This window comes from Phyllostomus discolor, chromosome 10, assembly GCF_004126475.2.
Source record: "Phyllostomus discolor isolate MPI-MPIP mPhyDis1 chromosome 10, mPhyDis1.pri.v3, whole genome shotgun sequence".
Classification (NCBI taxonomy): Eukaryota; Metazoa; Chordata; class Mammalia; order Chiroptera; family Phyllostomidae; genus Phyllostomus; species Phyllostomus discolor.
In genome coordinates, this window is record NC_040912.2 from 88,850,785 (window position 1) to 88,866,040 (window position 15,256).

The 15,256-nt window shown below is 42.0% G+C and overlaps 1 protein-coding gene across 1 annotated transcript in view; it reads left to right on the forward strand.

The window, feature by feature from the left end:
- CNTNAP2 (contactin associated protein 2) overlaps nucleotides 1–15,256 on the forward strand; it is a 1,722,722-nt gene that overhangs the window by 710,278 nt on the left and 997,188 nt on the right. The window contains exon 4 of the mRNA XM_028525626.2: nucleotides 2,824–2,971. Within this exon, the coding sequence (XP_028381427.1) occupies nucleotides 2,824–2,971 (148 nt within the window). The remainder of the gene's footprint in view (nucleotides 1–2,823; nucleotides 2,972–15,256) is intronic.

The window sequence follows — 15,256 nt, forward strand, 5'->3', positions numbered from 1 at the left end:
TGGTTTGCCCTTACTAGCTGCTCAGCGTCTAGTAGGTCCTCTCATTCTTCTGGGCCTGAGTTTCCTGATTTGAAAAAAGTAGCATCCCTACCAAATTTAGTTTCCTGTCATGCACAAACAATACAATGTGTACTGGAACCCTTTAAATCGTAAAGCAAGATATAAATATTAGATGTTTTTATTAAATCAATGGCTACACCTTCTTCTATGGTCCTTGACTTTTCTTGAAGATGCTACTGTATTTTGCCATGTATAATGCACACTTTTTTGCCCAAAATTTTTAGGGAAAAATAAGGATGTGCATCATTCATGGGTATAATAATGGGTATAATAATCCTGTGTATGATGTCCACAAAACTGTGGGTGTGCATTATACATGGCAAAATACGGTGTCCAGAAGGCGGCATTTCACATATTTATGCCTTTATATTCAAGACAATGATCAGTGATGCCTGTGCCATGCTCTGGAAGTGTTTTAAACTTCAGTTAGGTTAATATCTCAAATCCCGACATGCTTGGAAATGGAAAGAAGGACAAAAACACACAATCTGACGATGCCGTGAATCCTGAAGAAAACATCCTATGCCAAACACTGGTTCATAAATAATAACTGTGCCCTCCGGGGTAAGCTACACTTGAATACAGTCCACTCCTCCTTAACATCTCAGATTCCCAGATTCCCTCTGTGCCCTTTTAATGCGATGGCGAAGTCTCAGATGCAGTGTATCTGAATCTTCGCTAATTATCTTTCCCTTCAAATATCTGTGTTAGTTGATACTTTTTCCAATTGCTTAAAAAAAAAAAAAAAAAGGAAATGAGGAAACAGGGCCGATCATGGAAAAGCCCAGAGCACACGCTGGGTTTCGGTGCTGAAATGGTGTCCTCACGCCTGCGCCGACCCGGCCTTCGCTGACACCCATCCCTCCGTGAGAGCAGCATGGCCAACGACAAGTGTCCCGTTGCTCCCCTGCGGCACCCACTGCCGCAGCACACTCCCTCCTCTGTCCCTGAAGGACCCCCACTCCTCCGGAGCATGTGCAGAGTTTCCAGTGTGCTGTCCTGTGCTGTTCTCCTAGGAACTTCACTCTGATTGGGGAGGGAGATTTCTGGCCTCCGCCCTAAAAATTGTGAGGTGTGTAGCTTTGTTGCTTGAATGTCTCCAGTGGATTTCCTTCCAGCACTTTCATACTGAAACCTGAAACAGGTTCAGGGCCTGCAGGCCCTGCTGGCTGACCTCACCTCTACCAGCAACCCCTCCGGACTCCCCTTCTTCAGGTGCCCCCCAAACACGGGCTGCCCTTCTGCGCCCCAGACATGCCAGGGCTGCTCAGGGCGTTTGCAGTTCTGGCTGAGCACAGATGTGGTCTCACATATACAATATATCAGAACAGTATATTATTAATAGGTAGTAGGTAATATACACTACAGTGTATGCGATGTTATGCATAGCATATACCAGTGTCGGTAATATGTAGTCATTATGTATCTATTATTTATCTGCCTCACCATGTACTTGAGTAATATGAATGCCATGAAAATGGAAACTCTGTCTGTATTGTTCAGTCCCATATCCCAGTGGTTTGAGCAACACCTGATACAAAGACGCTTGTCAGATACTCCCTCGGTGAATAAGCAAGTGAGTCAGTAAGCGAATGAGTAAATGACTGGTCATTCCAGCAGAGGTGCTCAAGAGTCTCCGCCCTTGAACTAGGTGCCTGCCCCCGCCCTCTCCACCGCTACTACCGAGTGGCATCTGCCGCTCCTGAATCAGGAGGGTTGAGAGTGCTGATTGGGTGGCCTTCTAAAGGACATCCTGGGCTGTTACTCAAAGGGAAGAGTTTGCTGAGGAGGAAGCATGGCTGTCCACCCAGGGACCCCTCCCTCTCTCTCACCGGAGCCTGTACATTAGTGCCTCAGAGTAGGTTTGTATCTTTCCCCCTCCTCCCTTCTCTAAAAGTGTTATCAGTCCTTCTTTTGAAATATCGTATCTGTCTTTTTTTTAATGTTGCCACATAATCCACATCGGCATTGACTTTCGATCCCTTGTCACTACTCATCTTGCCGGTGGCAGGAGCTCCACGACCCACGATGTCCTGACTGTGGGTCTCTTACTCTGTCATGTCTTTAAAAAAAACAAACAATATAGTCAATTGTTCTTTTTACGTAAATGATGTTCAAAAAGTTGTCAGATTTTGAATGGTGTCATGGGAAGGTAATGTGGAGAGGATTTTTTAAAAGTGAGAAATGTGGCTGGATTTTAGGAAAAATTATGTATTGTGTGACCTGAATTTTAGAACTCATAATTTGTTTATTGTATACTACAGTGGTGCTTCATGCTTTTCTTAAAGATTTATTTATTTATTTTTAGAGATAGGAGGGGAGGGGAGGGAGAGAAGGAGAGAAATATCAGTGTGTGGTTGCCTGTTGAGCATCCCCCACTGCGGGGGGCGGGGGGGAGCCTGGCCTGCAACCCAGGCTTGTGCCCTGACTGGGAATCGAACCGGTGACCCTTTGGTCCACAGGTCAGCACTCAGCCCACTGAGCCACACAAGCCAGGTCAGTGGTGTTTCATTCCTTTAACGTTTGAGTATATTTGTACCTATGAAAAGACCCAGGGAGCTTTGGCTCAGGTTCCACATAAAATTGGACTTTTTTTCAAATAAAGGAAACAGAGAAGCTTGTTTTCAAATTGATTTTGGTGTGAAGCCTGTGAAGTCCTGCATTGGATAAGAAACTTGAGGTTTAGTTTAGCGAATAGAGAACATGTTTATTTCAGAGGTATCCCCCACCCTTAATTTGTGAATCTCATTCCCACCCCCCCAGGCATTTCCCGGGAACGTCAACTCTGACAGCGTGGTGCGGCATGACTTACAACACCCGGTCGTCGCCCGCCACCTGCGCGTGGTGCCTCTGGACTGGCATGGGGAGGGCCGCATCGGGCTCCGGGTTGAAGTCTACGGCTGTTCCTACTGTGAGTATCATACAGCCTGAGAGATGGAGCTGCAAGGGAGTCCAGGCAGCCTGGTAGAAGGCCAGTGCTCACCAGCTCTGTGGTGAAAGGTGTGGTGGGGTTCTGCCATCTTCATTTAAATTGCAACCTGTTTCTGTTCCATTGTTTAACATTGCTTGCCTTCTCTGACAGTAAGCCACCCTCTGTTTTTATATATAAATCGAATATAGTTTTTTCCCCCTGTTATACATATGTATTTGCATTTATTTACAAACACAGGTATAAGAATACCTGAAGAATATCTTCAGGGTTGGGAAGTGATTTTGTTCAACAGACTAAAACAACAAAGTATATTAATTAAATTGGCTGAAGTTTTAGGAAATATTTGAAAACTGGAAACCTGTGCTATTATCCATCTTTTTGGCTTTTTGTGGTAGATTTTTAGATACATTCCTAAGAGATTTTTTCCAGTTCCCTTCAGTTGAGGGGATGCATCATTATTTTATTTTATTTATTTTATTTTTTATTTTTTTAAAATCCTCATCCATAGACATGCTTATTAATTTTAGAGAGAGGAAAAGAGAGGGAAAGAGAGGGTGATAAAAACATCAGCATGTGAGAAAAACATCGATGGTTTGCCTCTTGCACATGCTCCAACCGGGGACTAAACCTACAGTCTAGGCATGTGCCCTGGGCAGGGATCGAACTTGTTACCTTTCAGTTGACAGGACAATGCTCCAACCAACTCAGCCACACCAACCAGGACATAGCATCATTATTTTAAAGCCAAACACTGAATTGTAATGTCAGTTACATTTTGCACGTCTGTAAGTTTTATTTGCTCATTTTTAAGTGTACATGGTCATCTTCTTTAAAATCACTACTTAAACTCCCTTTTTGTATTTTTAAAATGCACTATACATAGATCTAGTGATTTCAATATGTGGATTTGGGGGGGTTAATTCTGCTAACTACCATTTCTGCTTATTTTTTTTAACATAGTGCTTTGTTTTCTCCTCCTTTCCCTCCATGGCCTCCTCTTCCTTCTTTCTTCACTTTTTTAGCCTTCTTATCTGCCTGTCCTTCTTCCTCATCTTTACCCTAATCCACCTTCTTGCCCGTGACTTCAAATTCTTCAAATCTTTATCTGGGGAACTTCTTTCACACCAAGGTTGATGGTTGATTCTGGAGATGATTGAACTTTGCTTATTTGCTTCTCTAAGTGCAGAATTACTTTGCCAACACACAATACCTCTAAAGATTGTTTGAGGTTGTTTGAGGCCAATAGGTAGTGTAAATTCAATCTGCAAAACACAGGACTTACAAAAATGGGCTTTAGAACTTGAACTCTCTCTTAAAATATTTGTCATCCTCCCAGGAAATTTTGTTCCTGTGCTTCCAGCTGGCTGCGGGAGGAAGGGTGCTGGATTTGGATCGGGCGGGGAATGGGGATATCAGCTTTATGCAAGGGAGCTCCTGCTGGTTCTCCCTTTGCCCTTCCTGTAGACCCATAAACATGAATGCTCACTATACCCAGTAAGTGGGTGATGCACTATTGGGAAAGCTTTTTAAAATTAACCAAACACTTGGTAGTTCATAATAAAAAATTCATAAAGCTTTCACCTTTGTGTGAATTTAGTTGCAGAGATTAGTGAAAATAGTCGCTATAATGATGATTAAATCATATTTTATTCATTTACGGGCAGCATTGTCACATACAAAGTGAGCCAGGTACTCCAAAGGGGCCACAGAGATCGTTTTTATCATTGTACCGAGGTTTATTTTATTTGGTCACCACTTTATTATAGCAAACATAATGAGTGGAGAGACAGATTTAGCTCTTCAAGAGAATTAGAACCGCAGGAAGAAGTTTTAACTCTTGAGGAGGAGCCTCAGGGGAACCCTGACATAAATTGAGGTCCTTTTTACTGTGAGGTGTCTTCCTAGGCACAAACTCTGTGTCCATACATATTCCAGCTATGGGCATCATGCTGGGAAGGCAAAAAAAAAAAAGGAAGAAAGTGATGTTGTAATCACGTGACATATTTTATAAGGAGCATGTTCACTTTCAATAAATGAAAAGTATGTAATATTCATTGTGGAAACCATGATGTATATAATTTCTCTTATATGTCATGGAATATGTTGATTTCAACCCAGTGAAATAATACCACAGTGAATAACAAAAGCATCTCAGGGCCGACAAAGGCAGTTCATCTAGAAGTGTTTATTGGGATAAAAATAGTGGAAGTTAGCATGTGCCCAAGCTCACACAGCCTGAGTGATGGAGCTGCAAGGGAGTCCAGGCAGCCTGGTATAATAAGGTCAGTGCTCACCAGCACTCCCTGTTGCGTTTCCTAGTCCTAAATTCCAGCAAAGTGAACACCCCTGTGATCAGCACCAGGTCAGTCAAAGAATCTTATTACACCCCAGAAGCACTCTTTGAGCCCCCTGCATTGTATTTGTGAGAATTATCCATGCTGTTACGGCATTTTTCCATTAGGATGGTTATTCTATTGTATGAATATTCTATAATTTTTTCATTCCATGTTTATGAACATTTGAGCATTTCTAGTTTTGATTATTTCTGCATAATTGCTATCAACTATTCTCATGGGTATAGACTTAGGAAGGGGTCATATCAAGCATATGTATATATTCAACATTTGTTAAATGACATAAAGTTCCCTAAAGTGGTTTTATCAATTTAAACTCTCATGAGCAATGTATAAGTGTTCTAGTTGCCTCACAAATTCTGACATTTAATATTCTTTTAGCCATTCTGGTAGGTATTTATTATATCTCATGTTAGTGTTAATTAACATTTTCCTGATTTTGAAAGAGGTCACACTTTCTGGTCATATATATCTATATATACCCTCCTTTCTGAAATATTTGCTCAGGAATGTTGCCCAGATTTCTATTGGGTTATCTTTCATTTATTTTTTCTCATTGTTTTGGGTAGTTTTTACAGTCAACTCTGTTTCTTGTTTTCATTTTCATTGAGATATCTAGGCACATATCTTATTTTTGAGATGGCCTTTAAAAATTATTTTAAAACCAACACAATCAACAAAGATACTTTAGAACTCTCAGTGAAGAGGCAAAGCAGCTTGCCAAGAAGTAGCAGCCCTCTGACTTGGGTGCGGCTTAAAATATGACGTGTTCTGTAATCGTTGCAAGTAGATTTGCAAAGTTTTAAGTGGGTGCTATTGTGGCTTTCCAAAAAATCTTGGCTTTGACAATCATAACAAGAGGAGGAAAAATTCCTGACGCTAAATAGAAAGCTGAGTATTCTAGTGTATAAGGCTTTCTGGTGTGTGTGGGTGTGGGGGGAGGAGGAGAATCATACGCTTTGGGAAACTGTAGGAACATTTCTACCTATAGATGCCAGTGGAGAAAATGATAAATCTGCAACATATATTCAAATAAAGCAAAATGGAAGTTGAAAAATAGCACTGGAGCAGGTTGTAGTAAATGGGATATCAGGTTCTAACTGCTGTTACTTTAGGAGGCAGGTGATTGCAGGTGTGATTAAGTTAATGATCAGCCAGTGTTATCCAGGTGGGCGCTAAGCACAGTCACGTGTATCCTTCTAAAAGGCTGGCAGACGGGGTTTCGCCAGCAGAAAAGATGGAGGCGAGGAGACCACAGAGGCAAGCAGACCACCTAGGCAGAGATGGAGACTTTTCGCTCTATAGTAAGGCCTGTAGGCAGCCGGGGAAGTTGGAAGAGGAGAGGAGCAGATTCCCGCCCACACGCTGATTTCAACCCAGTGAAACTGCTTTGGGACTTCTGGCCTCCACAACTAGAAGGAAACAATCTTTTGTTTTCAGCCACCATGGTTTTGGTAATTTGTTAAGAACAGCAACAGGAAACATACAAATGTCAATATCATTTCTGAAAAGAAAAGACAGAAAAATAGCTCTGGGGCAATGCTCTCCAAGAGAACTTTTATACAAAGATGTAAATGTTTTAGACCTGCTGTAACCCTGGGCGTGTGTGGCTATGGAGCACTTGAAACAGAGGCACGACGCTGAGGAACTAAACCTCTAATGTAATTTTAATTCATTTGAAGTAAAAAAAAATGTGGCCGCTGACTACCATATGGGGTAATGCAATTTGAAAGAACCGAAACATCTGCTTATTTGTCTTGTTATACGCTAAACAAATTATAACATTTATTTTTTTTTGAATGACAGTCTCTAAATTTTTTTCCTTGGTTTGGAGAACATCATTTTCATTGTTCTGGCAAGTTTGTGTTTACCATCAAACATTTATTTGATGACAGGTCATTTCCTTAACCGGAGCCTTAACCAGTGTCCAGGTTATTTTGATTTTTCTATTTTTGAAGAAGGCAAATTATGTCAATCTCTTTTACAAGAAAAAAAATGCATGTTTATACTCAGGAAAAAGATGTGTTAAACACACTTGTTATCCGCAGTGTTCCCCAAGTTACGATGACTGTGATTTACCTGGACTGGAGTTTGGACTGGAGTGGGTCCTGAAAAGACGGTCTTTTTTTTTTTTTTTTTCTGGAACTTAGCAAACTGGTGCCTGCTGGGCTTTGTTTGCTTTTTCAATGAGAAAAGGGATCTCGGAGCCCTGAGTGGGGAAGGGCAGGTCTAGTATACCCACTCTCCCACTTTGCCCTCTCTGGGGTAGCAGTTCTGTGTCCTCGGGGGGTGCCTGCACAGAGAGTGTTGGCTTTGATCATTCTTATGGGAGAGAGAAATGAAGTTTTTTGTCTTTCCCACAATCCCTTGGAGGGTGGCTCTCAGATCTGTCTGAAACCTGCAGGTCAGGGAGTGGGGTTGTGCTCCTTTGCTTGCAGTTTGCTGGAACTCCAGAGGGAGCAATGTCCGTGTGAGCCCGGCTTTGGTCGGACTGTGTTCTCCTGTAACGCCCGCCCCCTGTGGCTGTCATCTTTCTTCCAGGATCAGCTCTTCCACGATTGCTTTGTCGTCTGAGAAATGAGGTTCTCCTCCAGGTGGAAATAAGGAGTTCACTCGATGCCAGGTGGAAAAGTTCAGTTCCAGGCCACTGCTTTTTGAAAAAGCCTTTGGGGCTCTGGCTGTTTTTGTTTCCTGACTGGTCTTGACTGTAATACGAATTCCAGTTTCAATGAATTCAAACTCATTTTAGATTATTCTGCTCCCTCTACACGTGGTTTTCCCTCAGGCTGAGCTGAAACAAGTGCATGCGGCTATTTTTAAAACGTAGAGGTATTCCCCATGCCTTTTGACTCAGGAAGGCATCTCCCAAAACGCCAATGCTAACCCTACTGTATACCGGAGGGACTGCATGAGGAAGGAGAGAGGAGTCTCAGTCTAATAATTTTTAAAAATCATTTATGGCTGCAATGCTCAAACATTTATTGAACAAAAGCCCAACACGGTGTATTGATTAAAGTAGTGAGTCTGTTGATGACAAATATTAAATTGACTGTAACCAGAGTCTTCATAAGAAGAAGGTCAGCGCGTTGGGAAACCAGGATACTCACAACTCAAGTAATTTTTATATAAGCCTTCCGTTTGGGTGAATAATTAATACAGCCTGGATATGTCACCCAATGCAAATCATGGGGGAAAGTATGTGCCAGGCCGGGGGAAAAACTCTATCGGGAGGAGCCAAATGCAGACGGGAGGGGAAACCGTGTTTTGTCCTTTGGGTGCTGTGTTAATGAGAGTATTCTCACATAGGAACCGCAACCTAATTCCCACAGCTCCCACGTACCCTCTGCAAGAGACGCTGCATGTGTACATGTGTTGGTTTGCCAGGGCTGTCGTAACGAAGTACCGCAAACCATATGAGAGTATTCTCTCATAGGAACCACAACCTAATTCCCACAGCTCCCACGTACCCTCTGCAAGAGATGCTGCATGTGTACATGTGTTGGTTTGCCAGGGCTGTCGTAACGAAGTACCGCAAACTCTGTGTGTTAGGGCGACGGAGATTTAGTCTCTCACAGTTCCGGAGGGCAGGCGTCTGAAATCAAGGTGTTCTCAGGGTTGGTTCCTTTCGGAGAAACTGTCTCATGCCTACCCCCGAGCTCCTGGTGGTTGCTGGCAGTTCTCTGTGTCGGTTGACTTGTAGCTGCTTCATTCCAGGCCGTGCCTCTGCCTTCAGCGGGCCTCATCCCTCTGTGTGTCTGCGTTTCTGTGTCCTCACATCATTTTCGTATGGGGACACCAGCCTTGGATTTAAGATCCACAATAACCTAGTATGATCTCATCGTAAATAACTTACCATGTCTGTAAAGACCCTATTTCCAAATAAGTGTCCATTTTGAGTTTCCGGGTGGATATGAATTTGGGGGGAACATTATTCCACCTGGTACAATACATATTCATTACAGTTGGTGAGAATTTCTGTTTAGATCAATTTAGCTGGGCAGGCAAAAATAAGAAACAGTTCTAGAAGTCAACCTGTGTTTTTCTGTTGAAATTAGATGTTTAGTTTTGCATAATATAATAGGGTCCCAGATACATATTTATTGTGTTCATCACACACACACACACACCTATATGAAGTAAAATATTTATTATGTTTCTTGAAGATCAATATATTGTGACACAGATTCATCCATTGCATTAGCATTTATTGGATTCTACTCTTTGTAAATCACTCTGCTCATTTTAATCCCCAAATGGAAATGTGACCACATCACACCTGTGTTTAAAAGACTTGACTGGCGCCGCATGGCCGGCAAAGTCCCAGCGGTGAGTTAGAAATATCTGCCCTTCCTGTTACCTCCGCAGTCTCGCACCCCGCCCCTTCCTGCCGCGCTTCATGCTCCACCGATACAAACTATTGCTGTCGCCAAACCCGCGACCTGCTTTGTAACACACATCCTTCCCGGCCGTCCTCCCGACTGCTCCATCATTCCTCACCTGACCGATCTGTCTGCTCTTCCAGAGTTCAATTGAGATGCGATTTCCAACAACAAGACTTCTCTGAACTTCCGGAATACACTGCTTTTAAAATCCTTTACTCCCGTTACACTGTGTTAATAAGAATGTTCTTTTTCTATCCAGTGGAAATAGTTATCAAAACATTCCAAAGCACAGCAGACTTTAAGATGCTGGGGGGAGGGGCACCCCAAATCACCTTATTCATCATTGACATTCCGCTAATTAGCAGGTTCCCTGTGAATGTTTGCTGCACCGAGCTAATGTAAGATGGAAATAATGTAGATCTAATGTATCCCCTCAGTGAAAGCTGGTCACTATTTGATGTTGTATAGATTTTTTTCATTGGTTCAACAGGGTATGATTTCATGACATTGTATTGAATGGGGCCTACAGAATATTGAGATAATTGCTAAGCTGAATATATTAATAGATGTTCCAAAAGAATCATATAAAGCAGAAAACTCAGTTTTTATTTTCTCTAATTTGAATGTGTAGAGACCTACTGTTATTTCTATATCAGGTTATTTTAAACAACTTCACAAGGCTGCTCCCTGGATTCCATCTATAAATTATTTATCATCAGAGGAAAAATACGACAGTCTTATTAATTTGAAATTTACATCCAGATTAATCTGAAAATAAAAATAAATCAATATAAAAATAGATTTAATAGCTCTCGAAGCCAAGTTACCCGTGGCAAAGAGATCATTAAAATCGTGGTGCGAATAAGTTATATATGCAGGACACGCTGTATTCTTCAGTGTCTGTGCAGTAGATAAAACATTGGTATGTTAGCACCAGAAATGCTCTTGCCATTCAGAGAAATGGGTTTAAGCACGTGCTGTATTCTTCAGTCCTCTAAAAAGCAGTTTGTATTTCAAACTGGAGTCGGAATGTTACGATGCAAAGACTGTCTGTCGCCGCCTGACCGGGGCTCACCTTGGCGGTGCTGACGCAGCCACCCGTCATTCCGGTAGCATCTGCTGCTTCTGAGGTGGTGAAAAAGGATTTGTGTCGTGGCCTTACTTAGTAATGTGAATCTAAATTTACAAAAATTAAAAGGTGACAAGGTATTAGTATTTTGCATAATAAAAAGTCAGGAGCTCAGTGGGTCTCGCTCCTGGATAGACATTTGAGGGTGACATTTGCTTTGAAAGGAAGTTTAACTTATGATAAACAAAGAATGGCATTCTTGTTTTTCAAGTCCTTGGGGATACGGGCTATCGACCTTTGATATTTTTTTTTTTCAGTGTAATATCTTTACACGGAAGGTGGTCACTGTTGAATCTATTCAGTCAGAAAATATGGCAAATATAACTTTCTATGTCAGTACAGGACAGTTACAAATGGCGACTAGTTTGTATTTTGGAGATACATTTCGTTTGTCACTGATTTAGAGTTATATTTACATTGTATTACTATGAAATCTAAATTTAAATCTACCCTCAATAATTTTCAAAGTTAATTTGACATATAAAAGCAGTAATGGTGGATTTAAAAGCAAACTAAAATTATTGGTAGAGTATAATTTGTAATGAAGCTCATGTTTGTAGTTCTGAATTAGGCAAAACAGTATATTTTTATTGTAGAATGAGAGAGGATGTGTTTTTACTGTAAATATTAGTCCAAGATTATTTTCATAAAGTAAATTTCTATGACGACAAAGCATGCACACATTATGATAATATGATGGCAAAAGGTACTTGGGAGGGGAAGAGAGGCAAGTCAGTGATGGCCTGCAGAAAAATAACATTTTGTAGACTCTACTGACTAAACATTGGCCCAGAGTTTTCACTGTAAGGACAGATAGGAGGAGATATTAGCAAGAAACATATCTCAACAGTATTGTACATTCCACATGTTGAACAGGAAAAAAACATTTTTTAATTATTTTATTGTTGTTCAATTACAGTTGCCTGCCTTTTCCCCCCACCCCAGCCAAACCCACCTTCTTCCCTTGCTTCCACCTCCCCTCCTCCCCACTTGGCTTTGTCCGTGTGTCCTTTACAGCTGTTCCTGAAAACCCTTCCCCCCGTCATCGCCTCCCACCTCCCCTCTGGTTGCTGTCCGATGTGAACAGGAACATTTTGAAGGAATGATGCACCCCATCATGCACTCACTTAAGGACAGTTGGCAAAGAAACCCGACTTGGGCTTCCCTTTCTTTTTGGTCAGGCCGTTTATCAGCCTCGGTCAGAGCATGTCCTCGGGGACTCCTGGCTCCTGAGACACTTAACTGCCTTTCTCATATATGTGAATCCTATTTATGTTAGGTTATTGCAGGGTATTAAAGTCGTTACCGTCGGGCAGTCCATCAACCTGTTACTTGGAACATCTGCTTAGTGTGAGGAGAGAAGTAAAATTTAAAACATTGTAAATATACACTGAGATTCTCTTAGTAGCTTTTATTCTTGAGTTGTTAGTCTTCATTATTACCTATTTAAATGAGCTTAGCCAGGGGGAAAAGAGCAAATATTTAAGATGGCAGTGATCACCCTCATGAATTAAAAGTTGACAATATAATAAAATGACCATTTAGCTTCATATTTGAAATTTCAAGGACTCCAAGTTCTTGGATATAGACTTAAAAATTAGAAAACAGTCTTTGTGAACTATTTAGTCATTTTTATTTCTATTAGACTATTATCAGATCTTTCATACCTGGGCTCGAAAAGAATTGCAACCATTTTATTTTTATATTCCTATTCTAAATTAAACACATACGCGACATTTTCCTATGCTCCAAACAGTGTCTTTTCAGCCTTTCATCCTTGTTTCGGTTAACTGGGAGGGGTTAAAGAAGTCTCCCCGTGTCCATTTCACGCCCAGTTACTGTGGAAACGGTCCTAGAGAAGAAAGAAGACAGGTGATCAGGGCCTGCCCGCATGAACATTCTGGTCACGGCAGCCCTGAGCAGCCCCAAGTAATGACCTTCTCTAGGGGTCAAGTCCTTCTCTGTGGGCTGCTCTGAGCGAGGTATCCCTGTTTCAGGCTGCTGGTGGAAAACACGCTTAGTTCCTCCAGATTCGTGATCACGGCTCACGTTCGCTTCAAACCATGCTACAGGAGAAGGGCTCGGAATTGGAGATCCCGGGATGACTGGAGGATGCCTTGTGTGTCCCCCTGGGTCAGCCAGCAGGGAAGACTCATCCCGGGCCTGCCGCAAACTGCTCCGCGCGGCGGAGGAACCCCGCTTCCCCCACGTGACCCTCCCCTGCGGGTGCTCGGGCGCCTCCGCTGCTCCTGCCCTTCATTCTCTCCTACTGCACCGTGTTTTCTTGCTTTGTGCATTTGTTATCAATTATAAAAACAAATGAATATGTTAAAACAAATTATACTTTGGCGGCAGTGAGTATCAGTTAGACCAAGGTCCCTTATCCTTGACCCTGTAGATGCTGTGGGCCACATACTGAATTGGGCATTGGGAGGGGACGGGGAAGGCTGTCCTGTTCGTTATGGAGTTTTCAGCATCCTTAGCCTTTGCCCTGTAGATGCTAATAGTACATTGCACTTCCTCCAGTTGTGACAACCAACACGGACTCCAGATAGTAAGAAATGACCCCCGGGAGACAAAATTGCCCCCTGGGTGAGAACTGCTTGTGTAGATGGTGCTGGTCACCTGGGCGTTGGCTCATTAATATTGTTAGGATCTATGAGATAAAGAAAGACGCATTTACAGTGCCTGCCAAGTGCGGAAGTATATACTGCGTGCCGAGATTGCCTTAGACTTCATACTGATGAGGTAGTAGAATATGTCTGTACATATTGACCTCTGTTATACTCTAGATAGAAACAATACCGTATCACCGTATCGGCATAAATAGTGCAAAGAACACTGGCCCCTGAATTCTCATATCTTTTATCTGTGCTACTTACGGAGAATCATGCAGAATAAGCTCTTTTAGCAACAGTTTGATTAGTTGCCAATTCATCATTCTTTGACGTTCGTTACATCATGGTTTCAGCTAGGGTCAATTTGATTATCTTCTTTGGCTAATTTTACATTTTCTTTCATGTGACTTTTTAAAGATTTTTAAAAAGATTTTATTATTTATTTTTTTAGAGAGGGAAGGGAGGGAGAAAGAGAGAGACAGAGAGAAACATCAATGTGCGGTTGCTGGGGGCCGTGGCCTGCAATCCAGGCACGTGCCCTGACTGGGAATCGAACCTGCTATACTTTGGGTTCGCAGCCCAAGCTCAATCCACTGAGCTACGCCAACTAGGGTTTCATGTGACTTTTTTAAATTTTGAGATCAAGGTAAGATTGACTAGATCCTCCACACGTAATTTTGGCTGAGTATTATTTTTATATGGTTGTTCCTTTGCATTTTTCACGTGTCAATAGTTGAAAACAAGAGAAATACTATAGAATGTGTTTGGCTTACAGTCTACAAACTCATGTTGTTTTCCCACACTCCACTCATCTTTGAAAAACATTGATCGTTAATGTACAGTGATTTTCCCTAAAAGAGAGGAATTATATAGATAAGTAAAATAAAGCCTCGCCCTATGTCTGGTAAGCTTCATTTGTAAAGGGCTGTATTCCTGCTAATTAAGGAAGGAAGGAAGGTCTGGGTTTGCGTTTTTGCTAATGCTTCCACGGCCCGTGTAACACCACGTAACTCGGCAGGACGCACTGACTGTGCTCAGTGACCAGAGTCACGCAGTCCAGTCTGTTTATTGCACTCAGCCTCCTGCCTCCCCTGGCCTTGTGGGCTGAGGTGGGAGATGGGGTGCTGTGGTCCAAGCGAGTGTGCTTTGGATTCTGAGGGTAAAGCCACTGTCTCATTGTAATCAGGCTTGTTCAGGGATGTACATGGCAGGGCCTAACTCACGGAGAGTAGAACTATGTTCTGTGTAGAGTCCAGACAACTCCTCTCGTGGGCAGCGCCATTACATTGGCTCAGCTGATTTTTTTATTGCTTTAAATCGAACTGATCACATCAGAGCTATTTGGATAACTCTAGGCAGCTTCAATTTGGTTCTGATGATTCACTTACTCTGTAAGAATTTTGACCACAAAACTGATTTTTTAATATAGGAATTGTATTCATTGGGGGCGGGGGGCGGGTAGTGAGACTAGGAATGCCCTCCACTGTGATTATTTCCCATAATATGCTGGGAACACATTACACAAATTTGAAAAACTTTTCATGCTTGCTTTTCAGCTAAGAAAAAAATGTGTGATTTGGTTAACAAACTGCCATTTGTTTAAATGAATTCTTACTACCTTGAATCAGAAATATATCTGCCAGGAAACAGTGGATCTGGAAGCTAAGAAATAACTAACATTTATTGAGTGTTTCTGGCTTATATCTATAATGTCCTCACAATTCTACAAAACAGGTGATGTTACCTCGCTTTGCAAATGAGAATACCAGAGTTTGAACTCA